At 37.8% G+C, this 25,948-nt stretch overlaps 5 protein-coding genes and 1 long non-coding RNA gene across 8 annotated transcripts; 4 read left to right on the top strand and 2 right to left on the bottom strand.

Moving 5' to 3' along the window:
• Positions 1-237: 237 nt before the first annotated feature.
• Positions 238-4,643, bottom strand: LOC147285754 (uncharacterized). 2 transcript variants are annotated; one of them, XM_086244914.1, is made up of 10 exons: positions 4,340-4,643; positions 3,354-3,441; positions 2,612-2,686; positions 2,476-2,512; positions 1,967-2,050; positions 1,778-1,838; positions 1,580-1,686; positions 1,380-1,445; positions 529-685; positions 238-372 (listed from the first exon to the last, which is right to left on the bottom strand). In XM_086244914.1, the coding sequence occupies exons 1-9, from the start codon at positions 4,419-4,421 to the stop codon at positions 590-592; spliced, it is 696 nt and encodes a 231-aa protein (XP_086101040.1). In that variant the 5' UTR covers positions 4,422-4,643; the 3' UTR covers positions 238-372; positions 529-589. The 2 variants fall into 2 exon arrangements, with proteins under 2 accessions (XP_086101040.1, XP_086101041.1); XM_086244915.1 differs by having other exon boundaries at positions 3,354-3,435; positions 4,340-4,642.
• A 1,084-nt stretch (positions 4,644-5,727) lies between these two features.
• On the top strand, positions 5,728-6,376 carry LOC147285753 (large ribosomal subunit protein eL39). Its single transcript, XM_086244284.1, has 3 exons — positions 5,728-5,821; positions 5,935-6,038; positions 6,137-6,376. The coding sequence occupies exons 1-3, from the start codon at positions 5,819-5,821 to the stop codon at positions 6,183-6,185; spliced, it is 156 nt and encodes a 51-aa protein (XP_086100410.1). The 5' UTR covers positions 5,728-5,818; the 3' UTR covers positions 6,186-6,376.
• A 124-nt stretch (positions 6,377-6,500) lies between these two features.
• LOC147285752 (ATPase 8, plasma membrane-type) lies at positions 6,501-13,794 on the top strand. The gene is made up of 15 exons (XM_086244283.1): positions 6,501-6,609; positions 8,433-8,952; positions 9,043-9,261; positions 9,347-9,484; positions 9,613-9,927; positions 10,028-10,354; positions 10,464-10,583; positions 10,693-10,815; positions 10,897-11,001; positions 11,121-11,430; positions 11,564-12,078; positions 12,176-12,349; positions 12,474-12,653; positions 12,778-12,944; positions 13,202-13,794. The coding sequence occupies exons 2-15, from the start codon at positions 8,905-8,907 to the stop codon at positions 13,296-13,298; spliced, it is 2,838 nt and encodes a 945-aa protein (XP_086100409.1). The 5' UTR covers positions 6,501-6,609; positions 8,433-8,904; the 3' UTR covers positions 13,299-13,794.
• Positions 13,795-14,343: 549 nt separating this feature from the next.
• Positions 14,344-18,317, top strand: DRS1 (DROUGHT SENSITIVE 1). The gene is made up of 5 exons (XM_086244170.1): positions 14,344-14,522; positions 14,622-15,312; positions 16,151-16,557; positions 17,243-17,341; positions 17,813-18,317. The coding sequence occupies exons 1-5, from the start codon at positions 14,395-14,397 to the stop codon at positions 18,024-18,026; spliced, it is 1,539 nt and encodes a 512-aa protein (XP_086100296.1). The 5' UTR covers positions 14,344-14,394; the 3' UTR covers positions 18,027-18,317.
• A 22-nt stretch (positions 18,318-18,339) lies between these two features.
• Positions 18,340-21,141, top strand: LOC147285750 (uncharacterized). Its single transcript, XR_015122328.1, has 5 exons — positions 18,340-18,528; positions 18,629-19,070; positions 19,823-20,086; positions 20,202-20,320; positions 20,915-21,141. It is a non-coding gene; the product is annotated as an uncharacterized LOC147285750 (long non-coding RNA).
• Positions 21,142-22,253: 1,112 nt separating this feature from the next.
• Positions 22,254-25,573, bottom strand: LOC147285749 (FAD-dependent oxidoreductase family protein). Of its 2 annotated transcripts, none has more exons than XM_086243776.1 (6): positions 25,163-25,573; positions 24,615-24,666; positions 24,367-24,513; positions 24,155-24,266; positions 23,051-23,177; positions 22,254-22,847 (listed from the first exon to the last, which is right to left on the bottom strand). In XM_086243776.1, the coding sequence occupies exons 1-6, from the start codon at positions 25,519-25,521 to the stop codon at positions 22,385-22,387; spliced, it is 1,260 nt and encodes a 419-aa protein (XP_086099902.1). In that variant the 5' UTR covers positions 25,522-25,573; the 3' UTR covers positions 22,254-22,384. The 2 variants fall into 2 exon arrangements, with proteins under 2 accessions (XP_086099902.1, XP_086099903.1); XM_086243777.1 differs by having other exon boundaries at positions 23,051-23,147.
• Positions 25,574-25,948: the final 375 nt, after the last annotated feature.

Below are 25,948 nucleotides of genomic sequence, written 5' to 3'. Positions count from 1 at the left end.
AGCCAGAAAAAATTGATTTATGTTTTAGAATTGTTCATCGCAATTGATTCAAAGAATCACGAATGTTGCAGCAGCAATAACGATTTTATCAACAGGGTCCTGTATCAATTCATGGGTGGCTAAAGTCAGTGTAGAATCCCAAATTAAATAACACAACCATAATGTTTTAACCAATGAAAAATACATGTCCCATAAACAGAGAGCAAAACTTTTTTATATGATTAGACTGTTGCAAAATTTCCACACCGCAAAACTGTAGCATTTCTCATAAGAGGCAGCTCCCAAACCAAGACCCCCCCCAGCCCCACCCCCCAAACACTCGAGCATAAATGGTTTGTTAGTAAAATCCATAATTGGAATTCTAGCCAAGCCCTGCAAATAGATCAAACAGAACAAAGTCAATTACAACTCTAGAACCTTCATAAAACATTCTTCTAGTTTGAAAATCAAATGATGCAATTTGAACTACAATATCCACCACCCAGGAAGGGAAGAAAAGAAACAGTTAAAAGGATATCATTCTATTACCTTCTTATAGTTAGCATTGTATTCTAACAAAAGGGACCACATTGTCCAAAGGATGCTGAAATTAGCTTTGCTTGTCTTTCATCCATTCAACAAAATTATCAAAAATCACAGGCCATGCTTGATCAGAATCATAGTTTTCAAGATCTGGAAAACTTATCTGCCAGAAAGAAAGAGTACATGAATTAAAGCAACCGAGGGAACTTATAGTAGGACTTAATGGAATAAGACAGGCCATAGTTCTCAATCTCAAATATTTCTACTAGAATGGATTCAGTATGAAGTAGAATAGTTACTACCACCAAAGGAATTCACAGAGTTAGATCCAGAAAAAGGCAAACCAAGACATGCAACAGTGACTGCCAAACTGTCCAAAGACAAATACTCCAGGTACAGGAACGGCTACCATCTCATGAATGGTAGAGGTTTTCCCTTTTTAGTACTTTAGCAAAAAGGTCAATCTGAGTCAAGACTATTCCTAGTGCATACTGATGCATCACACACCTCGCTGAAGCAACTTTATGTAGAGCAACAATAAATCAGAGATTGTATAAAAAGTTTCATATTCTACCACCGGGCTTATCCTCCGGGGGTTGTGGAAATGTAGAAGGAAGTTTTTACATGAACAAATAGTCTATCATAATCTTGTACTCCATAGACACAGGTCTAGTTCCCAAAATCATGGTTAGGATTTTAAGCCAGAAAACAAATCATCTAATTGCATAACCTTAAAACCAGGGCCACTTTCCAGGCCCTGCAACCCAACCAAATAAAAAGCTTTAAGGGTACAAAGAAAGAAACATATGAACTAGAATTTCTGAGGAAAAAATAAAAGGCAAATATAATTGGTTCACCTCATTGCAAAAACGGTAAAAATGCATCCACTGATCCATATTCAATGCCCTGTACTCACTTTGGACCTGCCAAAAATCAAATCCAAGATCACAAAACAAATCATGGAAACTTATTTTAGAAAACTAATGTGTCGAGTCCTCAATTAGGAAAATAATAGCTTCAACGAGACATTGAACATGAACAGCTACCTAGTACCTACCTTCAAATACTTAATTAATAAATCAACCTGAGGATGGTATTGGGGACCCAGCACGAGATTGAGTAATTCACATACAGTCTCAATGTCTACACTCTTTTGCCTTTCTTCTGAAGAGTTAACCAATTTCAGACAAAAATTGAGAGATTTCACATAAAAAAATAATAAAAAGTTGCACTTTAATTTAATTAAAAGACATGCCTGTCAAGCAGTATCGAAATGCAAAACCATAGAAATCTTCAAATTCGGCTGGCATCGTCAACTATCTCAAGACAAAAAGTAAGATCAGTACTGAAAAATGTTTCTGCCTTTCAAGTATATGTACCAAAATCTACCTCAAGAACAATTACAGGAAACTCCAATAAATATTCAAAAAAGAAGTATGAATACCTCTTTTTCCAAACCTGGGAGTGCTTTCTTTAATTTAGTGATAGTGTCGGCATGTAGATCTTTCAGGCCTCTTCCCCACTCATCCTAATTAGAAGAACAGGAAACAAAAAAGCCCAAAAAAAGAAATGAGAATTAAAAGTCCTAGCAGGTAGTTATGAGGTAAATCCACAACATAAATTCAATCTAAGGGTTCACATGTCAAGGCAACGGGCCATAATCCCACCAATTAAAAGAATTTTAATAATATGGGAACATTGAGTTCATGAACACAATGACTTTATGAACAGTGAGTTTCACATATCAAGGCAACTGCTATTGTATTCTCTTAGTAGTCTATGAACACATTAGGCTGCTGGCTTGTATACACATAAAAGTTCAAAAATTAGTGCATCCAAAATATTAGAGCATACCGCACAAATACAAACATTCAATATATTACAAGCAAACCATGTACACCAACTGAAAAGAAGACATGAACAATCTGCTTAAATTACACAGTTATGCCTTACCCTGGAAAAATAGCCCTGCTTTTCAGCTTTCATTTTCCTGAGACATGCATCCATCAATTTCATTGAGGTTAAAAGATGGATAACATTAGAGTATGTATACACCAACATGCCAACAAAAAATAGCATGCCAACTTACCAAGCAAGCATCAGTATCCTAACATCAGTATGGTCCACTCCCAAATCCGAACAAAGAGCCTCAATTCCTTCTGGGCTGTTCAATCAAACATAAGAGTGTAGGGAAGTCAATAGCATTTTACAATGCATATTTATTATTTTGAATTTACATTCCATTGATCATTACATGCATTTTTTTAGGGCATGCATCAAATATCACAAGAAGAGATCTTCCACCAAAGAAAGCAGACGTATGAATACTATTTTATTCTATCAACATGCATAAAGTTACCAATTAATGAAAATTAGTACAGCAAAAAACTGATGTTTGATGAGCAAAAAGTCTGAAATGATACAATTTCCAGCTCTCTAAGTTCTCAAGGAAAATAAGTCATAACTGGAAGACATTTACTTGATGTAAGCGAAACTCTTCATAGGATTATGGAATTAATTGCCTTGAAAAACTGCTTTCTAAAAGAAAAATTCAAAATGTACATAGAAAAGATAATATGTGCCAGAAAAACGCTACCTAGAACCTGCAAAAATCCTTTAATCAAACATAGAAAATCCATCTACTAACCACGACATCCATTCATCAGCACGTCCGATAAAATTGCAAAAATGATACACAAAATACAACAAAATAAAAGCATTGTTTCCCATGTAGAAAATATACAGATGAACGGTACTAATCAGAACCTTTAGATTTTTATATCAGAAATCAGGATATGACAGAAAAGATTAACCAAACATTATATACTTACTCAATCATGCCTAATGACTGATTTGCGTACAAATCAAATAAGCTTCCTATCCGGTCTACCACCTTTTTTGCTTTACCTTTACCTGAGGCTGATAACATTAGAACACCAAATACTGTATAATAAAACTAAAAGATTTATAACAAACCACAGAAATAAGAAAAAAATGCATATCAGATACAATCAAGATCAACCACATGTCATTTATAAGGGGTTGCTTTAGAATGACAATTTCCAATTACATTATAAGGGTTCTATTTTATAATTACTTAAATCATGTATGACTACAGGAAAAATTGTTAAGAGAATTGTAAGATTAATTTGATCATTATTAAAAAACATCAATAATAGTGGAGTGTATTGATTTTTAAGTGATGTGTTTAGTAAAATCAATTCAACGGCCTAATTTGGCTTAGATTTTCAAAATAACTTTTGGCCTTTTTACCACACACGGGAATCTTTTATGTTTATTTAGGGTACTTGGTGTCATATAATCAACAGTCTAATGAATTCCAGTGGGCAAAGCCTCTTCTTCAAGATTATCTTTCATCTTAGTATCTTACACAATCGGTGAAGGGTGATAAAGTAATTTTGACAATTCAAACTTCAAAATCACAATATATCAGATGGCGTGAAGCTCATAGTTCTGTTCCTGAAATACACAAAATTTTGGAAAAATTCAAAATTCAAAATTCAAAAGTCAAAATCAAAACAAAACCACACCATTCGATTAAACAGCATGCCCAGATTATAATCCAATCCAAACCTTTGAAATTGAATTATCACTCATACGAAAAAATCATAATCAAGAAAAAGGAAAAAGAAGAAATCGAGTTTTGCTAGTTTGCTAACTTCACTCAGCTGACAGCTTCGTGAAACATTCAAATATTTAACTTCTGCGCTCTATGAAAGTAAAATTAGTATGCGACTTCCAATTTTTTCTTTAAGTTTTCTCGGGAACCAATCAGAATCCAAGAAAAGCGATATACCGGAACGCGTGGAAACGACGTCGCAGGATGTGAGGGAAGCTGAAGTTGATGGAGCCGCTTTTCTCTTGGAAGCGCGGGGCATTGTGAACTGGAACAATCAATCTGAACCGTCGGTTCTATGACCAAGGAATCCAGCACCGGAAGCGATGAGCGTGAGGGTCCGAATTGAGGAAGAGAGGGCGATAGGGTTTTGTTTGTTTTATATTCGTTGGAGATGGAAGACAGTGAGGCTGTGAGAGGAGGTTGCAGAAGTCCTGAAGGGGGCGGGAGATTGATGCCACGCGTTGATTGGAGCGTGGCGTGGATATTTGGGATTTGGTTGGGGCATATTGCAAATTTTCCTGTGGGCCCTACTCGCAACGATTTCCGTTTGCGGGTTTGGGTGGTTTTAGCAGCGTTACAGACTATTGCGATTAGACTCATGACTCATCCTCAATTTTGAAGGTGCGCATGATCAAACAATGGCAACAGTATTTTGAGGAAAAAAAAAATTCAACGTAATGGGAGTCTTTTTATTGTTGTCTATGATCTTCGAACTAAGGACTTAGTCTCAAAAAAAGAGAGAGGGTGTCATGAGAAGCTAGCGTTAAACTAAAGGCAAAGAGAAGCATCACAATGAGATGTAGATCCCATCAGTTATGGGTCTCACCTTATTGTGAGAGAATACTCGTTCAGACAGTTTGATGAAAGACTCTCAAATCTTTGATCTCTGATAAATTGAGATCCACAATCATAATAGAGAGAGAGGCGTTGAACCAGGGTAGTGAGAGATGTTAAATCGGGAATGCGAGAACGTTTGAACCAAGGTAGGTATAAGCTTTGAATTGGGACATGTTGAAGCTTTGAACCCGAGTAGGTATAAACTTTGAATCAAGACAAGGAGAAGCGTTGAACAAAGTAAGGGAAAAGCTTTGAACCGGTATAAGTAGAAGTTTTGAACCGAAGCAAAGAGAAGTGTTGAACCGAGGCAGTGAGAAGTGTTGGAATTGGGACAAAGAGAAGCGTTGAACTAGGACATGGATTGTAGTTTCAATTATCATGATTCTGGTATTGTAGTTTACAAATCGTTGCAAATCGTCATATTTGTTTTGTTTTTTTGTCATATACTTTACATATCATCAGCGATTCAACGACTAATTTAATTAAGTAATAGACAAAAATGCTAATATTGCATTAAATGACAACGATTTATAAACTACATAATCAAAATCAGAACAATTTAAACTACATGGATTAAAATGAAATTTAGAAAAAAAAAAAAAATAGTAAGAATGACTATATAATTATATATAAGTTATAAAACCGAGTTCGGACCAAAAACAAAAAAAATCTACATATGGGCCTTTAGTACAAAATCCAATGACATGCTCGTAAAGGCCCAATAGTCCCTAAAACCCATCACTATAAATCATAAACTCCGAGACTCCACAATTAGGGTTTTCAAGTCACTCCGCCAGTCCCCGAGAGCTCCCAGCGAAAATGGTAAACGCTCTCTCTTTCTTGCTCTTGCTCTGTGTGTGTTTGTATATGTACTTAGCTGTATCTGTAAGTCGTTGATTTCGTTGTTGTTCTAATCTCGACTGGTTGATTTGCAGCCGTCACACAAGACCTTCAGGATCAAGAAGAAGCTGGCGAAGAAGATGAGGCAGAACCGACCCATTCCTCACTGGATCCGCATGAGGACTGACAACACCATAAGGTCCTGAGAGCCGCCGTTTAAATTTTTCGTATATCTATTTTGTATTCAGATGTTAAATATCGATTATGAGGCTCTAATACGATGTCGTATTGCTTCAGGTACAACGCAAAGCGCAGGCACTGGCGCCGTACCAAGCTCGGGTTCTAAGGTGGACGACCGCTACTTTTAACCTGGCTTTTTGTTGTTTTAGATTTTATTTGGGAACAAGACTTGGAAATTTCTGTGTTTAATCAATTGGGAACTTCCATGGAGTCCCTTTAGCAGAGATTGTTATGAGATTGGTATTTGGTTTGTAGTTTATTTGTATTTTAATTAATGGGTTGAACCAATTTTTGAAATTATTTGAGTTCATAATGCCTCTCAATGCATTAGTTATACTTTTTGTTTCGTTGAATGACATGCTTAGGTCATATGTTTAATACATATGTGTTCGATGGAAAGAGTAATAATGTTCAAGGAGTTGTTTTAGACCCACTTGCCTCTAAAACCCTGGTAATGGAAGCTTTTGTTGGGTCTGATGGTAATGGAAGTTATTGTTTGGATGGCTGATATGAAACCTTCTACTCTTCTAGTAAGTATTTCTGCCAAGGCTTCTAATTTATTAGATGCTGTTTATGCTTGATTGTTATGTGGAACCAATGATTGAGGGATTAGAAGAAGGGTTCATTCTGCTTAGGTACCTTTTTTTTCTCACTTTCCATAAAAGAAGTTTAAGGTTGGTATACAAAGTATTTTGATGGTTTGTCATAAGAAATTATGGTGAAGAATGGATGAAATCATGTTGCCACCTCTTTGGTGGAAATGAGAGTGTTCTACAATGGCAAGCAAAATGATGAGTGCCAATGGCTACTGAAGGGGGGGAAGGTCTAAGTTTGCCTACAATATTTTTTTATTCCGGAGGTTAGGTTTGGCATATGCTTTTGCCAAGGCTGATTGAGCTTCCCCTTTTGACTTCTGAATCTGGTTTATAGAAGTCAGGATTAGAGTTGGTGAAGAGTCAATTGCACCAAGGATTACTTTGTTTATGCTAGATTTTCATGTTTTTCGTGGGTTATTCAATGGTGCTTGTATTTAGTTTGTTTGTTAGGTTCTTCAAACTTAGAGAGATGGATTGGTTATGGTATATCTTTTTTTAACGGAAATGGTGAATTTAAGTTTGCTTAAATATTGTTTATGTAAGCATGCGAATGAGTACATGTGAATAGGCCACGTAGGTTATGCTTTGTCTTGAGGGGGAGGGCAGTGAGTGTTTGGGAAAGGATTTGCTTATGCAGTATTCGGATATGGGTGGTTTTGCTGTTCTTGGCCTCTATTCCTAATGCTTTGTAAGCCTGCATTTGGTGTCAATGTTCTGCTGGGTTTGCTAAAATTCACCATTTTGCACACAAGTTGCGAAGTGAGCCATTGGAGTCACGAGCTCTATATTGTTGAAATTCATGCCTCATCGCACGTTAGGGGGTAAGAGTTGGTCTTTGACTTTTGTAAAACTTCTCGGCTGGTGAGGTTGCATTTACCTTTTACAAGATGATTGTGAGGTTGCATGAATATTGCGAGGCTAAAATATAATCAGAAAATAGTGTCTGTACAGCTTCTCCTTGGACTTATTCATAGAGTTTTTTGTGCGACCGATTGTTTTTAATATATAAAGGAAATAAAATATTTTGACTCAGCAGCAAAGAAAATAAAAAGAATCGTGTATGTTTAGAGTCACAAAATAATTGACGAGAATTTTTATGTCATATGAATTGATTAGATGGTTCACATATTTTCATATTGAAAAATGAATCCTGTAAATTCAAAAAAGTAGATCACCAGAGAATATACCAGAGAAGAGCCGGCTACATTCTCTAATTGAGCATAGATGTAACATTGGAAAGAATATAATATTGATGCGCATGCTCCAGTTAAATTTGGTAGTTATGAGAGTGAAATCTAAACAATTTGAAAACACCTACATATAAAAATAGATGTACAATAATCAATGGTATATAGGAAAATTCTTTTTGTGAAAAAGAAAAAAAATACTTGAAGGATATTAGGCAGCAAATTTTAGTCCAAGGTTGGCAGATCAGTACTAGAGATCAATATATAACCTTTTTTTTGTCAGATTTAATTTCATTTTCCACCATAGCTAGGTTGATTCCGAATTATAATTTGACCACCAGAGTACTCATGTAATAATACCCAACTCAAATATTCTAGAGGCATGCATTCGTGACATAATCTGTTTATATAGAACAGAGTTGGCAACAATTCCCACCATATATATATATTTAACAATACAGTAGAATCCATCGAATAATGTATTAGATTCTTTATTATATATGTGATTCCAATAAACAGAGGCCATCGAAATAGGTACTGATTTTTGTTTCCTTCATTCCGATTTTGTAGGCCAAAAATAAACCGTACAGCTCAAATGGTGAGGGTACAGAAAAGACAACTCCAATATGGAGTGGAATATGCATGCAAACACCGAATACGAGTCATGGATTTTGGGCAGCCACAAAAGGGTCTAACAAATCCTTCCGAGGAAGCCGAAGCCGCAGATATATATTCAAAGACAACATGCAGCAATCCACCATCCACGGGCTACCACTATCCATTGTCTCCGTCTCACGTTTACTATAAGAGCAGGGGTGGGTGAAAGGGCAGAGTTAGGCCAAATAAGGAAGGCAAAGATAGGCTGTGACAAAAATCTCATCCTCCTTTGTGTATTTAACTTTCAGATTCTCTCTTCCTCTACCTCTTCGGAAGTCATTTATGGCTGACGAGGAGGCCTAGAGGCAGACTACTCCTCGCGGCAGTACGGAAGAGGAAAGCCAGAGCTCAGAGGTCAAAAGAGGTTTTGTCATTCAACTGCATTATGGCCAACATCTCCTTAGAAGACGTCAGGAATGAGAATGTTGACCTTGTAAGACTTACCATTGATTACCGTCCATTTGGGTTCGATGTTGATGATGATGTGATACAAATTAATGTGTTTGAATTGTGTTTTTTGTAGGAGAGAATCCCTGTTGACGAAGTGTTTGAGCAGCTGAAATGTAGCAGAGAGGGGTTGACATCAGAGGAGGGCCAGAAGCGGCTCCAGATCTTTGGACAAAACAAGCTCGAGGAGAAAAAAGAGAGCAAACTCCTCAAGTTCTTGGGGTTTATGTGGAATCCTCTATCATGGGTCATGGAGTGTGCTGCTATCATGGCCATTGTTTTGGCTAATGGAGGGGTAATTAATCAATCTCTTTAATTAAGATTCACAATTAATTAAGTCATGATCCTGTTATTAACAAGCTAGATTCTCAACAATGCAGGGGAGGCCAACGGACTGGCCAGACTTCGTGGGGATTATGGTGTTGCTCTTCATCAACTCAACCATCAGTTTCATCGAGGAGAACAATGCGGGCAATGCTGCAGCAGCGTTGATGGCCAGTCTTGCCCCCAAGACTAAGGTGCATTAATATTTCCTCATCCATATATTTAACATACTAGTACTAGCAGCTGCATGTGATTTATGTTATTTGAGCTCCCCAAAGATTATTTGACTAATGCATGTGTTTTATGGCTTATGGAATTGTAGGTGTTAAGGGATGGAAAGTGGGGTGAGCAGGATGCAGAAATTCTGGTACCAGGAGATGTGATCAGCATCAAGTTGGGGGATATAGTCCCAGCTGATGCTCGTCTCTTGGAAGGGGATCCCCTCAAGATTGACCAGGCTGCCCTCACCGGTGAGTCATTGCCCGTTACCAAGAACCCAGGCGATGAGGTGTTCTCCGGATCTACTTGCAAACAGGGTGAGATTGAAGCTGTTGTTATTGCCACTGGTGTACATACCTTCTTTGGCAAGGCTGCCCACCTTGTGGATAGCACCAACCAAGTTGGTCACTTCCAGAAGGTATGTATAATGGCCTTTTCCTTATCAGTGACCAAATTTTGTCAAGTATTTTATTCAATTTTGAGTCCTTCAGGTATTACATTTTGGATTGTCTTGACAGGTCTTGACAGCCATTGGTAACTTCTGTATCTGCTCAATTGCTGTGGGAATGGTGATTGAGATCTTGGTGATGTTCCCAATTCAGCATAGGGCATACAGAGACGGTATTGACAACCTGTTGGTGCTTCTGATTGGAGGTATCCCCATTGCCATGCCAACGGTCTTGTCCGTGACCATGGCTATTGGGTCTCACCGCCTGTCACAGCAAGGTGCCATCACCAAGAGGATGACAGCCATTGAAGAGATGGCAGGGATGGATGTCCTTTGCAGTGATAAGACCGGAACCCTTACCCTCAACAAGCTTAGTGTTGACAAGAGTCTGATTGAGGTCAGTGACAAATTAAGATAATATGATCATTTGCTTTGCAAAGTCATAAATTGCTTTTCCTCTTTATGTCAGTACTTGTTATTGCTTCTGTGGTTAATTGTAAATGTAGGTGTTCCCCAAGAACATGGACAAGGACACTGTGGTCCTGCTCTCTGCCAGGGCTTCCAGGGTTGAAAACCAGGATGCAATTGATGCTTCGATTGTTGGGATGTTGAGCGACCCCAAGGAGGTATGCAATTCAATTCTTCTCTGCAGTGATCACCATTTAAGGTTGTTGTACTTCGTATCTTGCAACATGTAGTGATCATCTTTATTTTGCTTTACTGGTGCTTTTGTAGGCAAGAGCAGGAATCACTGAGGTCCATTTCTTGCCCTTCAATCCCGTGGATAAGCGCACGGCAATCACTTACATTGACAGCAATGGTGACTGGCACCGATGCAGCAAAGGTGCTCCTGAACAAGTAAGATAGCTAGTCCTCTTGTCTCTCATTTTTGTAGTTTTTCACCATTGACAATATCTAACTGTTTCACTTGTCAATCAGATTATTGACCTTTGTGAGCTCAAGGGAGAGATGAGGAAGAAGGCCCATGCTGTCATTGACAACTATGCCGACCGTGGTCTTCGTTCATTGGGAGTTGCTAGACAGGTGAATAAGCGTGACATTATATGACTTAAGAGGGTATTTTATTAATCTATCCCCAGCAAGCTAGATGAATTAATTTCCTGATGTAAATTGGATTATGTGCTCTATATATCCATTTACAGACAGTTTCAGAGAAGACCAAGGAGAGTGCTGGTGATCCATGGGAGTTTGTGGGTCTATTGCCTCTCTTTGACCCTCCAAGGCATGACAGTGCTGAGACTATTCGCCGGGCTCTTGAACTTGGTGTCAATGTTAAGATGATCACTGGTGACCAACTTGCCATTGGAAAAGAGACTGGTCGCAGGCTTGGAATGGGCACTAACATGTATCCTTCATCCACCCTTCTTGGCGAGAGCAAGGACGAGTCCATTGCCTCCATTCCTGTTGATGAGCTGATTGAAAAAGCCGATGGATTTGCTGGAGTCTTTCCAGGTAATTAAATTATAATTTTAGCCATATAAATTATGCTAGGGTCACTAAAAAGTGTTAACCAAATAATGTGTTAGTATATGATTGTTAAACTAATGCATATATATATATATATATTTGGGCATAAATAATGCAGAGCACAAGTATGAGATTGTTAAGAAGCTGCAGGAGAGGAAGCACATCTGTGGTATGACTGGAGATGGTGTGAATGATGCCCCAGCGCTGAAGAGGGCAGACATTGGTATTGCAGTGGCTGATGCAACCGATGCAGCAAGGAGTGCCTCAGACATTGTTCTAACGGAACCAGGACTGAGTGTGATTATTAGCGCGGTGTTGACAAGCAGGGCCATCTTCCAGAGGATGAAGAACTACACAATTTATGCTGTTTCCATCACAATCCGTATTGTGTTGGGATTCATGCTCGTTGCTCTCCTCTGGAAGTTTGACTTTGCGCCTTTCATGGTCTTGGTCATTGCTATCTTGAATGACGGCACCATCATGACCATCTCTAAGGACAGAGTGAAGCCATCTCCTGTGCCTGACTCATGGAAGCTCAAGGAAATCTTCGCCACCGGAGTTGTCCTTGGAACCTACATGGCCATCATGACTGTGGTCTTCTTCTGGCTTGTATATGACACCGAATTTTTCACAGTAAGTGAATTGCATACACTAAGAGAAAATGCCAACTCTAAAATATATATGACCTTTTAAATCTAAAACAAATGTTAAAAATTTCAACTATTTACAGAAAAATTTTGGTGTGATGCCCATCCGAGAAAGCACACCACAGCTTAACTCAGCTCTCTACCTTCAAGTGAGCATTATTAGTCAAGCACTCATCTTTGTGACCCGATCAAGGAGCTGGTCCTTTGTTGAACGCCCTGGTGTCATGCTTATCATTGCCTTTATTGCAGCACAGTTGGTTAGTATCTTTCTTTAGCTTGTTCATGATGACTTTCCTTTCATGTATTAATATGCTGCAATTGTGATCACTGTATATAACTTGCCTAATTAAGCCTAATTTTGGTACTTGGATTGTTCTTTAGGTGGCTACTGTCATTGCTGTGTATTGTAGTTGGGGATTCGCCAGAATCGAAGGCATTGGATGGGGATGGGCAGGTGTTATCTGGGTCTACAGTGTTGTCACCTATTTCCCTCTTGATATCCTCAAGTTCATAATCCGCTTTTCATTGAGTGGCAAGGCCTGGGATAATGTCCAGAACAAAGTAATTATTTCTAACATCTTGACATTCTGAAATTGATGTTATCCATTTTGTTTAGTTTTTTCTTTTTCCTTCTCTTATTGTCTTAATTAATTTCGCTTTGTGAATGTTTTGGCTACCTATCAAGACTGCCTTCACTTCAAAGAACAATTATGGGAAGGGCGAGAGAGAGGCACAGTGGGCAATGGCTCAGCGTACAGTTAATGGCCTCCAGCCTCCGGAAGCATTGTTTCACGACAAGCAGCACCAGTCTGAGATAGCCGAGCAGGCCAAGAGGCGTGCTGAAGTTGCTAGGTAAATTACATGTACTGCATTCTGTATAATGTGCAGTATCATTGCTTAAGAATTTCAAAAGGCCAAAGGGCATCCATAAACAATGATGCTTATTAATTCTTTCATTCTTTGTAACCTTAATAAAACAATGTTAATTCTTTTTTAAGGTCTCTTTCAGATGTTCTGTACAAATCCACATATACATGAAAAAATACAGATTTTGATACTTGACTTACTTATTTAAGCTTGCTTAATGCAAACCTGCATCGATTGTGCAGGCTGAGGGAGCTTCACACCTTAAAGGGTCACGTTGAATCAGTGGTTAAGTTGAAGGGGCTAGACATTGAAAACATCAATCAGCACTACACTGTTTAAAACACACTTGCTAAAAGGATGGACCAATAAAGGGTGTTTCATATAATGTATGTACAGGGAGGGTATCAAGGAAGATGCAGACGTAGAACTAAGGAGATGCTACAACTTACTACTTATCTAGTTACATTCTTTATGCATTTGATTGATCTAGCATCTACTCAGAAAGTAAAGAATGAAGGTGCAAATGCTGGAATAACTAGATGAAAGTAAAGAATGATTTACTTGATTTACTGTAAGCTCAAAACTCCTGGGATAGGATGAAGAAGACTATGTAAGGAGTTATAAATATCTGCTGTAATAGACATATTGTGTACATGTGTAATATATTTACATGTCTAGAGTGATGAAAATCACTGAATGTCTGATGGCCCCGGAAAAAGAAGGATGTGACGCAGAGGATATATATCCTTGTCTAGATATATCTATGCATTCTTTTGTATTCAATTTATTTAAAATAAAAAGGACATAATAGTATAGATATTCATCAAGCTATAGATTTAGGGCATAATACTAAACACTTTATGTTATTAGACTACATATATACACATACTTGATGCAATACGTGTATATGGTTATGGGCATATTGTATAAAAAGACATACTATTTAATTATTTATACCCCTTGTTGTCAAATAAAAAAAAAGAGTTTTATTTATCGATGATCAAAGTAAAATGCATATCATTAATTGTTGTCGATACATATTTTTCTAACAAAAATAGTTTACCATCGACACAAAGGTAATGTCATATAGTCAAAAAATTATTACGTGTGGTATTACTATCACACGTGATATACCAATGTGGTATTTGATACTCACCAAAATTATAACATGTATAATGTATTACGCATGCGTTATAATTTGTGCATAACAAGCAAAAATTTCTCCTGATAGTCCTTAAGAAAATTGCATTCCCGCCCGTTCCATTTCCCGCCAACAGCCGCCAAATAGACAAAGACATAACTACCCCGATTGTGCAACATATACTCCACCAATCCCCCCAAGACCTCTCTCTCTCTCTCTCTGGCTCGCTGTCTCTCTCTTTCTCTCTCTTTCTCTCATCACTCTCTCTGCTTCTAATCTTCGCATTACTCTGCCATGGCGTCTCGACTCACAGACTACGAGCGAAAGAGGCTTGAAAACATTCGCCGAAACGACGAAATGATGGCTTCCCTCAAGCTCCAATCCATTGCCACCCAACTTTCTGCCTCAACCAAACGCCCAAGGTCCTCACTCTCTCTGTCTCTGTCTCTGTCTCCTTCTCTGTATAAAAATAGTGATTTTCCTTTTAAAACCTAATTTCTATTTTCTGAATTTAATGTTAGGGCTGAGACCAAGTCGTACAAAGTCAGTCCGGACAAGCAACCCAAAACGCAGACCCCAATTGTTATAAGGCGGTCTTTGCGTGCAAGAGGATTACCACCCGAAGCGAAAGGCCTGGACAATGATGTTAGTGAATCCGTGGTCAGGACCCCAAAATCTCCAAGCCCATCAAAGGCTTCGCCTCGCAAGTTGGGTCCTCTTTGTATGAGAGATACGTATAGCGGAATGTCGGATAGGGCTTTGATTGACACCATATTGGGTATTGAGAAGAAACTCCAATTGGGTTGCAAAGACGAGAATTGTGGTGCCTTTCATGGGGCCACTTGTGGTTCGGTTAAGAAGGAAGACAATGAAGTTAGGAGTGGTTTGAAGTTGGAGCCTTTTACTGAGGGAATTGATGGGATTACTTGTGATTTGATCAAGAAAGAAGACAACGAAGTTGAGAGAGGTTTAAGGTTGGAGTCATTGACTCTGAAGCCGGAGAATATAGCGCGGGTCGTGCCGGGGAGGATTATGCATGTGAGGTTTTTTCCTTGTACTAGTTCAAGAATGATTGTGGTCGGGAATAAGTTTGGGAACCTTGGATTTTGGCATATTGATTCTATGGAAGAGGAAGAAAGTGGGGTTCATTTGTATCATCCACATTCGAGACCCATTTCGGGGATTTCGATCCAACAACATTGCATGTCAAAGGTAATTTTGATCTGAATGTTTCTTGTATGGTTTTCAAAGTATATGTTATTTTAATATTTTTAACTTCATTAGTCTATTGGCTTGTAGTAGATTTCCCAAGGATTTCCCAAAATTCTGATGATAACTTGGTTTAAATGTTAAAAGAGATAGGTTTTTTGTTTCCAATTCGAATTGTCAATCTTATAAAGTGATACATATACATCCGAAATGTGGGTTCAAGTTCTGTATTTTCTCAGTTAAATATCTGTGCATATATTAACATTCTTCATAACACTGAACGTTTGAGGGGTGACACAGTAAATTCAGTAATATAAGTTTGGTAATGTTAAGGCAGCAACTCCATTTTCCAGACGTTGACACTAATTTTCCAGCATGGGTTTATGTCAATAATACCATTCTCACTAGAAGTGAATTTGAGTAACACTACCAATTATAATTTATGTTATTCTTTTGGGCCAAAACACTTTGATTTCAGCAGAAGGAACTTTGCTAATGTGAAAGTGAATAGCACTTTATCTCAGTGATAACGGGCTTCTATCCCTTGGAAGATGATTTATGTTTTCTATATGAATAGATTTTGTAATGATGATCTACTATTCTACTGCATGTAATGGATCCATCTTCAGGCAATCCGGTAGTTTATCTGTATCGCTTTCTTGGGAGTTATGTTAGTTTCCCTGTTGAGCCATCTTCCTTGACTAGATGGTCTGGAGGCAGCTTCACCGAAATGCTACTACCAATATTATGCTGGTTATATATGCACATGTAGTCTAGTTTTTGAGATATGTCTCAAGCTTTGATGTTCTATCTAACACATGAATGTTGAGTTAAAGTGCAGATCTTTACCAGTTGTTATGATGGAATTATCCGGTTGATGGATGCTGAGAAAGAGGTGTTTGATCTAATATATTCCAGTGATGAGACTATATACTCTCTGTCTCAACAATCAAATAATCCAAAGTGCTTATATTTTGCTGAGGGACACGGAGGTATTAGCATGTGGGATGAGAGAACAGGAAACTTCTCAGCCCAATGGACTCCGCATGATGATAGAATTAATTCCATAGACTTTAACCCGGGAAACTCTAACATCATGGCTACTAGTTCAACAGATGGAACTGCCTGCATTTGGGATTTGAGACGTATTGATGCAGATAAATGCAAAACTTTAAAGACAGTTGGCCACCAAAGGGCTGTGCATTCTGCTTCCTTCTCGCCTTCTGGAAAGTCTCTAGTGACAACAAGGTGACTACATTGTGTTGTTATTAATACAAAGGCAATGTCTTAGTTCCTGCCTGTAACATGTATGCTAGCTTGGGTTCATTCATGTGCTTAAGTATTAACAAATACTGCATGTTATATATTTGAAATCAGTGTCATCAACATGCATATTTCAATATAATCTAAACAATGATTTAAGTCTGCAAAATTTTGATTTTCTTGCTGAATATGCTTCATAAGATACTTTGGTAGGCTTGATGTGTATGCTGCCTTTTGTTTGTTTTAGAGTCCTAACATGGCATTACTTCTTTTTATACTCATATAATATAAACTCTGTGATGAGATGTTTGGGATTTGAAGTTACTATCAACTTCCTTGGTCCTGTGAACACTAACTTGCTTTTCTGAACAGAATTAGTGGATAATGATAGTATGGATGAGGTGGCACTATTTGAGTTTGTTCAAGTTATCATTTTATGTTTAAATAATAATACATATATTAGTCATGGTTTATTGTGTACTTTACCGCGTCCATAAAGACGTCTCTCTCTTCTTCCAAGCTGCAATACTATGTTATGCTAGTAATACTGTTAACTTGTTAACGGCCTAATACATCTCACATAATGCAAACTAGTGATTAATGAAATGAATTTAAATTCATCTCACTTGTGGTGGGAGTGTGGGACTAACTTTCTAACCTCTTCATGTAGTTTTGACAACACAGTTGGTATATCAAGTGGAGTTAACTTTGAGGACATATCAATGATATCCCATTATAATCAGACTGGCAGATGGATTTCTTCATTCAGGTATTTACTAAGTTTTCAAATGCTGATGTGTATTTCTTCGTTTAATTCTTCTTTGATGATGTATCATAATTTTGTCTTCATTAACTTTTGAGCTTTTATGTAATAAATTATCTGAGAAGTCTTTCAATTATTATGACTTGGGCTAGTGTTTATCATCAGGATGTCAGTGCTTATGAAGGTATAGCCTTTTCTTATAACATGACATTGATGCCAAGAGTAGAATGTCTAAACTAAATGGATCTTTGAATTCTGAATCTCCTTCATGGATTCACCTTCTATAATGAGCTGTTATCTAGGAGGGACCTGGGTTTAAGTTTTCCAATGATTTTGAACCTGTACATTCTAAAAGGAAAGTTGTAGCAATTGTGTTTTGGATTATGTATACTAACAACTTTTGTTGATAGCAAATGCTAAGACTTTGCTAGCATGAAAAAGGGGTTGCTTTCTGACAGCTATTAACACTGTAAACAGGGCAATATGGGGTTGGGACGATGCATATGTCTTCATTGGCAACATGAAAAGAGGAGTAGATGTTATCTCCCCAGTTCAAAGAAAAACAGTTTTCACTTTAGAGAGCCCGCACATTTCCGCAATTCCATGTAGATTTGATGCTCACCCTTACAATGTTGGGATGCTAGCAGGAGCCACAAGTGGAGGCCAAGTTTATATATGGACATTGAGCTAGGAAATTCAACATCCTCTCTACAGTGAAAGGTAGTAGTTGTATGTAGTTAGTGAAAACTTGATAATTTTGTATCTTGAACTCTAGGCCTTTTGTACTTTGAACTCTAGTTGGGGAAAGGTGTACTTTAGAGTTAGTTTTCGCTTGAATTAGTCGGTACTCTGTAGATTCATCTTTATTTTGTTCTGCTTTGGTGGCATGAGTGCCTGGCTAGGAATATTTGGAGAAAAATGATGAATGTTAGTATTTATTTGGAACACATGAAATGAGAATGTGAGGATGAACATGATTCAACTCTCTCTCTCTCTCTCTCTCTCTCTCTCTCTCTCTCTACATATATATTAAGATGGTTGGACGTTTGGTCTGAAAGAAAATTGTACTGGGTGGCAACCACTGATAAGGATGAGTTGGATCCCCTTGCAAGAGGAAGCTTTGGCATTATTATGTGTATATCTTTTTCACCGTCTGGCTGGGCGGGGGGGGACTTTGGAAAATGTAGTTTGAGGTACGTGTCCTCTTGTTTTTTTAATTTTATTTTTGAAAATTCGTGACATGTTTTTATATGACATGCATAATAACATTTGTTTTTTGGGTGAATAAATTAGGCCATTCTTTTATCCCAAAGATATATTCAACATAAGCCCATCTGGGAAAAGGCCGAAAGCCCAAGATAGAACACAAGAAACAGGAGGACCAACCCAGACAGGACAAAAGACTGAGTGAGTCCAGCAGGTCCAAGCCCACACAACAGAAGATCAGATCTAGACTTGGAAGTAAAATGCGAATCTAAAGATTCCAAACAGACCGAACATTTCGACCGAAACGAAAGAACCCTAAACTCGACTACCAAGGCTTCAATGTCGATCGGCACGGTTTACTTCTCTCTGGGCATCCAGTCCGGAACCCTAGAGGAGCAAACTTGGAACCCTAGAGAGAAATGAACCGTGCGGTCGATTTCTAGAGAAGCGAACCTTGCGATCAATTTCCAGATAAGCGAACCGTGCAGGTTTCAATCGATTTTGCAGATTTCAGTCTGGATAGCTTCGTGTAAGTTCTCCATCTTTCTTTTTTTAATTTGTTCTTTTTTTTATTCAATTTTTTGCTTAGTTATAGTAATTTCATGATATTTTTCTTCTTATATTTACATATAATTATTTATCCATCAAGTGCGTAGCTATAAACAAATCGTAGAGTCTCAGAGCATGTGGAGTTTGTAGTAAGGCAACCAGCCTACCCGCCTGCCTGTTTAAACTTTAATCATGATGTTTCAGTACATTAATATTAAGTTTTAATGGATATATAATCTTAATTAGAAAACAGGGTTTGTTGTACAGTCATTTCTGACATTAGAGATGATGCTTGTAGGTTTTGGTACTTACATCAGCTTTGCAACTTTATTGCACCACGTAATTAAGGTTTCCTCGTTTCTTCTGGGTCGAGCTTTCACTTTCTGACTGAGATTGACCCTTATTTAAATTGCATGCTCTCTCTTTTTTCAATAATTAATTTTTTATACATTTCTGTTTGTTGGGTTGTGTAGCTGGCTTCAATCCTATCCCTTAAAAAAGAGAACCAGGAGTCTTTCTTTCATTTTTGTTTTTTGCCCTCCCATTTCTTTTTCTTGTTTGTTTTCTCATTTTTACTGGTGTTATTTCATTATATTAGTAGGACTTCCAAGTTCCAAACTGTTTATGCTCTCTCATCTTTTCCATTATTTTTACAACTGAATGCATTTGTTTTTTTCCCCCCACTTGTTATCTTACACCTCTGTCAATTTTGCCTTATTTGGTCTATTTCAGAGCACATAAGGTTGGATCCACTTTTGGCTGATGTTCTGGAGGATCCACTGAAGATTCAACAAAGACTCTTAGATGATCAGAAAGTTCTTTATGTGCCTCAGCTGTTGGGATCTTGCGACCCTAGCACTGGGCAGTTACTGACTGAAGAACACAGAGATCTAGATGATGTTTGATTCTGTTATAATGCACCGTTGTTTCTTGGATCCACTTCTGATTGATGATCCGGAGGATCCATTGAACCTTATTGTATCAAATCTCCACAAGGTTAAGTTTGCCTCTTACCTTTTCTTAATGCTTTTAAAAGCCCTTCATGTTCTGTGCAGCTTCCTGTTGTCTATTGAATATTGATGGTTCGTATTCCTTGTTTATGATTGTGCAGTTCTAAAATATAACTGAGCTTGAAATCAACCAGTCAATATTCAAGTTGGGTAGGCGCATTTTAATATATGGATGGATCTTCTCAAGAAATGCGGCAGTTGTGTAACCTTGTTTTCACAGGTTCCTTTTCTTGTCTCTATAATGCATTCATTATTCATCCTCTTTGCCCTATCTTCCGTTGTAATGAATCTTGTTTTTGGGTATAATATGTTAGTCAAGAATCATTGTTCTTAAAATTTTACTATTGCTGGTAGGTGGGTCTACTGTTAATGATCAATTCCAGGGAGTCCCTTTTGCCTAATAATCATTTCCTTGAAGAGTGAAAATGTTATCTTTTGCTTATATCCTGCCCTTTATCTTGGTATGGGTTGTGGCTTCATGGATGCCCTTATATGCACTACATTTTTTTGTGGGATAATTCTACATCTTTTGTTAGCAATTTTCCATAGCAGGACTTATTGTGTTTTCTGTCTTTGCAGTTTTTTCCATGGCAAACCTTTTTTCTGCATGGCAAATGGTCTCTCTCTCTCTCTCTCTCTCTCTCTCTCTCTCTCTCTCTCTCTCTCATGTACACACAAGTGCTACATATATATACCTCATTTGTGAGCTTCGTTCATGTGCATGTTTCTTATGTGGTTGTTTGCATTCATACTTATTTGGATGAATTTGCACAAAACCACTAATTTTCTTTTTTGTTATGGAACTTCTCTGCAGCACTTGAGTTCATGAGTTCAGATGGAAAATGCAAGCTGGTAGCTGATTGGAATTTCATGAACTTGTTGGGACACGAGGAAGTGAGAGAGCGACAATCTGCTTATAGAATCCATGAAGATTTAACTGATAACTAATAAAGTTCCATAATTCAGTCAACCCGATTATTTTAAAAGCTATGTTTGGATTTTTCGAACAATGCATGAAAATAAAAAAAGGAATTTCTTCGATTGTTCTGTTCTAACCAATTCAATAAATGTGTTCTTGGCCAAAAAAAAAAATGTAGACCGCCAAAACCAAATAATAGAATGGCTCCGAAAAATGCTGCTGCAGAAAGCAGAGTAGCCAAAATCTGACATGATAGTAGTTGAACTGAAAATTGGGCCAACAAACTACCCCAGTAGTGGATGCAACCGACCATGGTAGAGTAAGTTCGGTCGATATATTGTTCCAAAATAATTTTTTGTGTTTTAACTTTTTAATCTAGGTTCATCATTAATGAAACGGTCCTCGGTTGTGCAATTAGGATATGGAGAAAATATTAAAATACACTTTTAAGGACGGTTTACAAAGTAAGCGTCATCTATTTTAAAATCATCAATTTTAGCAAATGTATCCACATTACATTTAACAACGGTTTTTAAAAAAACCGTTCTAAAATCGACGTCTTTCAACCCTTGAAATTTCAAAAAATTACGTCTACTGGCTAATGGCCCACAAAGATGACGGTTTGTATAGAGACCGTCGTTAAAAGTCAAGGAAATTCGACTTTCTAATAGTGACGTCTTTTCGGCCTCAAAGACGACGTTTTATACAAAACCGTCGTGAAATTGATGACATCCTTCAATCAAGTTGAGAATAGACAACGGTTTCTTTATAAATCGTCTTCTTTTGTAGTTAAGAAACGTCGATTTTTGAAAGTTCACAACGGTCTTTCAATAATTGAGGACGGTTTATCTTTCCAAGTTAAAAAAACCGTTCTCTTTAATACATAAAGGGAGGGCCACTATATCATATTTATTTCTTTTTTAGGACCCTTTCAGACCTAAACCACCCTCTTTTTCACTTTACAAACAACTTGCTGTCTGTTCCCACTTTCAAGGACTTTCTGAGTCAGGCGACAAAGTTCTAGCTAAAACGAATAACATTGTACTTTTCGGTGATTTGTTCACATCATTTCTTAAATTAAATGGAATTGGATTATGAAATTCAAGCCCCATCATCATTTGGGCCGATTTGTTGGCCCAACTTCATTATTTGAGCTGAAACCTTTTGACCCAATCGAAATGTCAGCAGCCGTCCAATAGTAAAAGTCAGCGGCACATTAAATTGGGGGGCCTAATTTTCAAAAAAAATCATCCCAATATAAAAAGAAGCTCAAATAGAAGCCTACAATTCAACATTGATAAATAAAGGCTAAGAAAATAAAGAAATTACTTATTAGCTACTGTTTTTTTTTTTCTAGGTAATAGTTTACCTATGTTTTTTCTTTTTCTTCCAGGAGGTTAATTCATATGGAATTAATTCTTCATTACATGAAAGCACAGCTTGTGCCACCAACTTCCCAAGCCAACCATGGTACAACAATCCCCTTGAACCAAGCCCACCAAATAACCAGTATTTGCACTTTCGGGTTTCTCCTACAATGTCATTGACACAACCCAACAGGGGAAGTGACCCATGAGGAGTGAGTGGTGGCATTGCCCTCAGCCCAGCCCTAGCACCAGCAAATTTCCAATCTCTGAGAACAGGATAAATGGCACATGCCTTTGGCAGAAGCTCTTTAAGAGATTCCGTGGCTTCTTCTGCAAATACATTTGGGGACGAATTCCTAGATTTCCATTCCCATGTTGAGCCCATATATAAACTGCGAGTCCCTTGGACAGCAAGCCAGGCATCCGACAATATTGAGGGGCCGAGGCTTGGATACTCCTCTCTTAAACAGAGAATTTTATAAAGATAAGTTTCTTCGATATAGGACAAAATTTATTTGGTGCACTCAGATGCCAAAAGAAAAGAAACAAGTAATGTTAGATGAATCATGAAATCTAACAGTCCAAGGCGACCTCATTACTTTTAACTCCTTTTGTATATAAAGCCTGCTGGTATATAAAATATAAGGCAGTAAAATAACTTTACCCTATATCATCAGGAAGCTGCAGATGCGCAACTAGACCTCTGCACGTCCTCAATGGAAGCCTCCCACAAAGCTCAGGAAGCATGTCTGCTTTGGCACCTAGACATACAATTACTGCCTGGTATTCCCCTAACATTAAATGTAAGCAGATACTAACTAAATATTAAAAGATAAATGGGTCCGAAATTGAACCATTAAAACGTAATCAGATACTAAATTAAAATAACTAAGTTAGAGTCTGAGAGTTTTAGAAAAAAATAGTGCTTTAAAGCATCTTTTATGACAGGTGCACTAACAAAATTGAAGTCCACTTAGAATATTTGAATACTTGAATAATGCACTGTAAAATGACCTCATTAGTGTTAGAAGGAGACTCAATACATTAATTTAGAAAAAATTAATAAATCTCATGTGGCTAACCTTGGTTTTCAGATCTAATTTTTATTCAATTTTTTTTCATGTTCGGCAAGAAAAAGGTGATTTTAGCATAATCAATGAAAATCATTAAATAATATATGGTGTCTATTTGAAAGCTTTAAGGGCTTGTTAAGAGTTACAGGGGTAGGAAAATGGTTTGCTCCATTATGGCTTATACAGTTTCACTCACATGCTCACCATTATGAATGGGGGGCCACTAGGAAAGAGTGAAGAAAATCCTTACAAATAACTACAAAATTCTGGAAAGGTGGAAGTTGCATGTAATTTTGAATAGAAGGTACCAATTTGAAATTCTGGACCTATCAACTCAATTACACACACACACACAATGCTGTTGCAATCAATATTGACCTATTAACTCAAGGTTCCCATTCAATTTTACAGGTTACTTGTTTACTTCACAAAGTGAACTATAACACAAGATTGAACACGAGGCAGGATCATTCCATACATACAAGTTATATGAGTGGGCTATGGAAGTTAAGAACATGAGCCTACTTAAAGACTGAAACAATGGTATGGGTGATTACCTTCTAAGTCTTAAGAGTTTGTGATCAGCATTCTTGTGAAAAGACATGATCATTCCATACATACAAGTTATTTGAGTGGGCTATGGAAGTTCAGAACATGAGCCTACTTAAGACTGAAACAATGGTATGGGTGATTACCTTCTAAATCTAGGAGTTTGTGAACAGCATTCTTGTGAAAATGCAACTCTTTTACTCCGAAGCCAGAAGCACAAAGTTCCTTCACCAAATTTTGACATGCTAAGAAGAGTGCCTGGAAATGAGACCAAGCAGTTAACAAACTTAAATATAAAGCATATTAATTTAAGAAAGATAAGGGAAAAGAAAAAGGTCAGTGACTTAATTATTCAGACCTGGAGATAACGTTGAGGATGGATATTAACAGCTTCAGGCATATAAAAGGAGGTGTTGAAAGGTACATGTATGCCGGGTACAAGATTTTGGGCAGCCTCCTTGTCAATGGTTTCTATTCGGCAATTGGAAAGGCAATTCTGGGCATTCTAAAGACAAAGCAAGAAATACTAAAATTACTATGAAGTCAAAAATCAAGTATTCAATTCCAAGCTGCCATGCTTATATGGAGAAGATCAGGGAGAATTACCTCTTTCAGCAACGTCAAGTTCTTCATGCTCAGGGCTGGTCTTAAGATGCCCCTGAAGAAAGAAATAAAAGCCATGCACATTAGTTAACTAATGCAAAGATAAAGAGAAAATAAAACACTAAGGTTTTTTGCAACACTTAAATGTCCAAGTCCCCAACGCTGCAATGCATGAATAATGAAGTAGAAGAGAACACAACATAGGATTACACCTTAATGATCCGAGTTCTAATATTGTAATGAGTAATGAAGGCAAGGCAATATTCCTTTCGCAGTTTGAAGAATTTCCACAACTGAATTCTAATTACAACTATTCGGGAGGATATTTATCTATGTCATTGTACATCGGAGTAAATTTGAAACCCTAGCAGCCCGAATTTGGGGAAAATCCCATGGAAATTTGAAACCCTAGCATCCAGAAGCTGAGGAAAATCCGATCGAAATTTGAATCCCTAGCAACGAGAAATTGAGAAAAATCCGATTGCAATTTGAAACCCTACGCGACAATGATGAATTCTAGGTTTGAAATGAAAGAAAGAAAGAAAGCAGACCTTCTTCTAACAATCGGCGGATCAGGATACTGAGCAACGGAAGCCATTGCTGCTGCTTCTGCTGTTTCGGCAACGCTCAAAAGGTTCATGGACTCGTTCCAGCAGTCAGCGGCACGCCATAGAAGCTTGGCTTTAGGGGAATAAGGGTGGAGAAGCCCTCCAGAAACTCCGGAAGCGCCTCCTCCGATTCCGACTTCATCGTATACGTCGATGCGTATATGCGAGTCGTTCCGACTCTGCTTCAACAAGTGCCAGGCAACAGAGAGGCCGGCGAAGCCAGCACCGAGGACTGCGTACGCAGTTGAAGAGGAAGAGGCTGCTGCTGCTACAAATGGTGAAGTGGCGCTTCCTCTATTCATGCTCAGCCCTTCGATTTCGGCTCCGCAATCCGGATCATGCCCACCTGTACCCACCTACGGACCTACCTCCTTTTTTCATTTATTTTCTTTTCGTTTTCTTTTTTTGGGTTTTTAACTTGTCTACTTAAACAAGGGTCTAACATTGTTAGGTAATTTGTTGAACAAAAATAGGTAAATTTTTTATTTAGCATATTAGAAAAAGAATTATATGAAAATGGTCCATTTAAGAGTTTGAATGATTTTTAGACAAAAAAGCCATTTGGTTCGGTTCCGATCAGTCGACATTCCAATTTTTCAGTTGAAAATATCTGCCCTTACTTGACCAAGAAAAAAACTCCTGTTCTTGTGATATGAAAATGAATGCAGAGTCTACAGAATTCCGATTTTGGTGGAGGCAGCACAAGACGGTTGGTCTATAATCTATAGG

This window comes from Dryas octopetala, chromosome 5 (assembly GCF_963921425.1).
Source record: "Dryas octopetala chromosome 5, drDryOcto1.1, whole genome shotgun sequence".
NCBI classification, from domain to species: domain Eukaryota; kingdom Viridiplantae; phylum Streptophyta; class Magnoliopsida; order Rosales; family Rosaceae; genus Dryas; species Dryas octopetala.
Note: the sequence above shows the minus strand (reverse complement) of the source record. Positions and strands in the feature narration are given on the sequence as shown.

What these genes read in the sequence shown, in the direction of transcription:
- LOC147285754 (XM_086244914.1), bottom strand. Translation starts at nt 4,421, where the DNA reads ATGCCCCGCGCTTCCAAGAGAAAAGCGGCTCCATCAACTTCAGCTTCC. An exon ending in AGCAGGGCTATTTTTCCAGG is followed by an intron (nt 2,051 to 2,475) that starts GTAAGGCATAAC and finishes TCTTCTAATTAG; the next exon opens with GATGAGTGGGGAAGAGGCCT. An exon ending in ATTTCGATACTGCTTGACAG is followed by an intron (nt 1,687 to 1,777) that starts GCATGTCTTTTA and finishes TTAACTCTTCAG; the next exon opens with AAGAAAGGCAAAAGAGTGTA.
- LOC147285753 (XM_086244284.1), top strand. An exon ending in AGGACTGACAACACCATAAG is followed by an intron (nt 6,039 to 6,136) that starts GTCCTGAGAGCC and finishes GTATTGCTTCAG; the next exon opens with GTACAACGCAAAGCGCAGGC.
- LOC147285752 (XM_086244283.1), top strand. Translation starts at nt 8,905, where the DNA reads ATGGCCAACATCTCCTTAGAAGACGTCAGGAATGAGAATGTTGACCTT. An exon ending in ATTTGCTGGAGTCTTTCCAG is followed by an intron (nt 11,431 to 11,563) that starts GTAATTAAATTA and finishes TAAATAATGCAG; the next exon opens with AGCACAAGTATGAGATTGTT. An exon ending in GGGATAATGTCCAGAACAAA is followed by an intron (nt 12,654 to 12,777) that starts GTAATTATTTCT and finishes CTACCTATCAAG; the next exon opens with ACTGCCTTCACTTCAAAGAA.
- DRS1 (XM_086244170.1), top strand. Translation starts at nt 14,395, where the DNA reads ATGGCGTCTCGACTCACAGACTACGAGCGAAAGAGGCTTGAAAACATT. An exon ending in GCCTCAACCAAACGCCCAAG is followed by an intron (nt 14,523 to 14,621) that starts GTCCTCACTCTC and finishes ATTTAATGTTAG; the next exon opens with GGCTGAGACCAAGTCGTACA. An exon ending in AAGTCTCTAGTGACAACAAG is followed by an intron (nt 16,558 to 17,242) that starts GTGACTACATTG and finishes CTCTTCATGTAG; the next exon opens with TTTTGACAACACAGTTGGTA.
- LOC147285749 (XM_086243776.1), bottom strand. Translation starts at nt 25,521, where the DNA reads ATGAATAGAGGAAGCGCCACTTCACCATTTGTAGCAGCAGCAGCCTCT. An exon ending in CCGCCGATTGTTAGAAGAAG is followed by an intron (nt 24,667 to 25,162) that starts GTCTGCTTTCTT and finishes TTCTTTCTTCAG; the next exon opens with GGGCATCTTAAGACCAGCCC. An exon ending in ATCCTCAACGTTATCTCCAG is followed by an intron (nt 24,267 to 24,366) that starts GTCTGAATAATT and finishes TCTCATTTCCAG; the next exon opens with GCACTCTTCTTAGCATGTCA.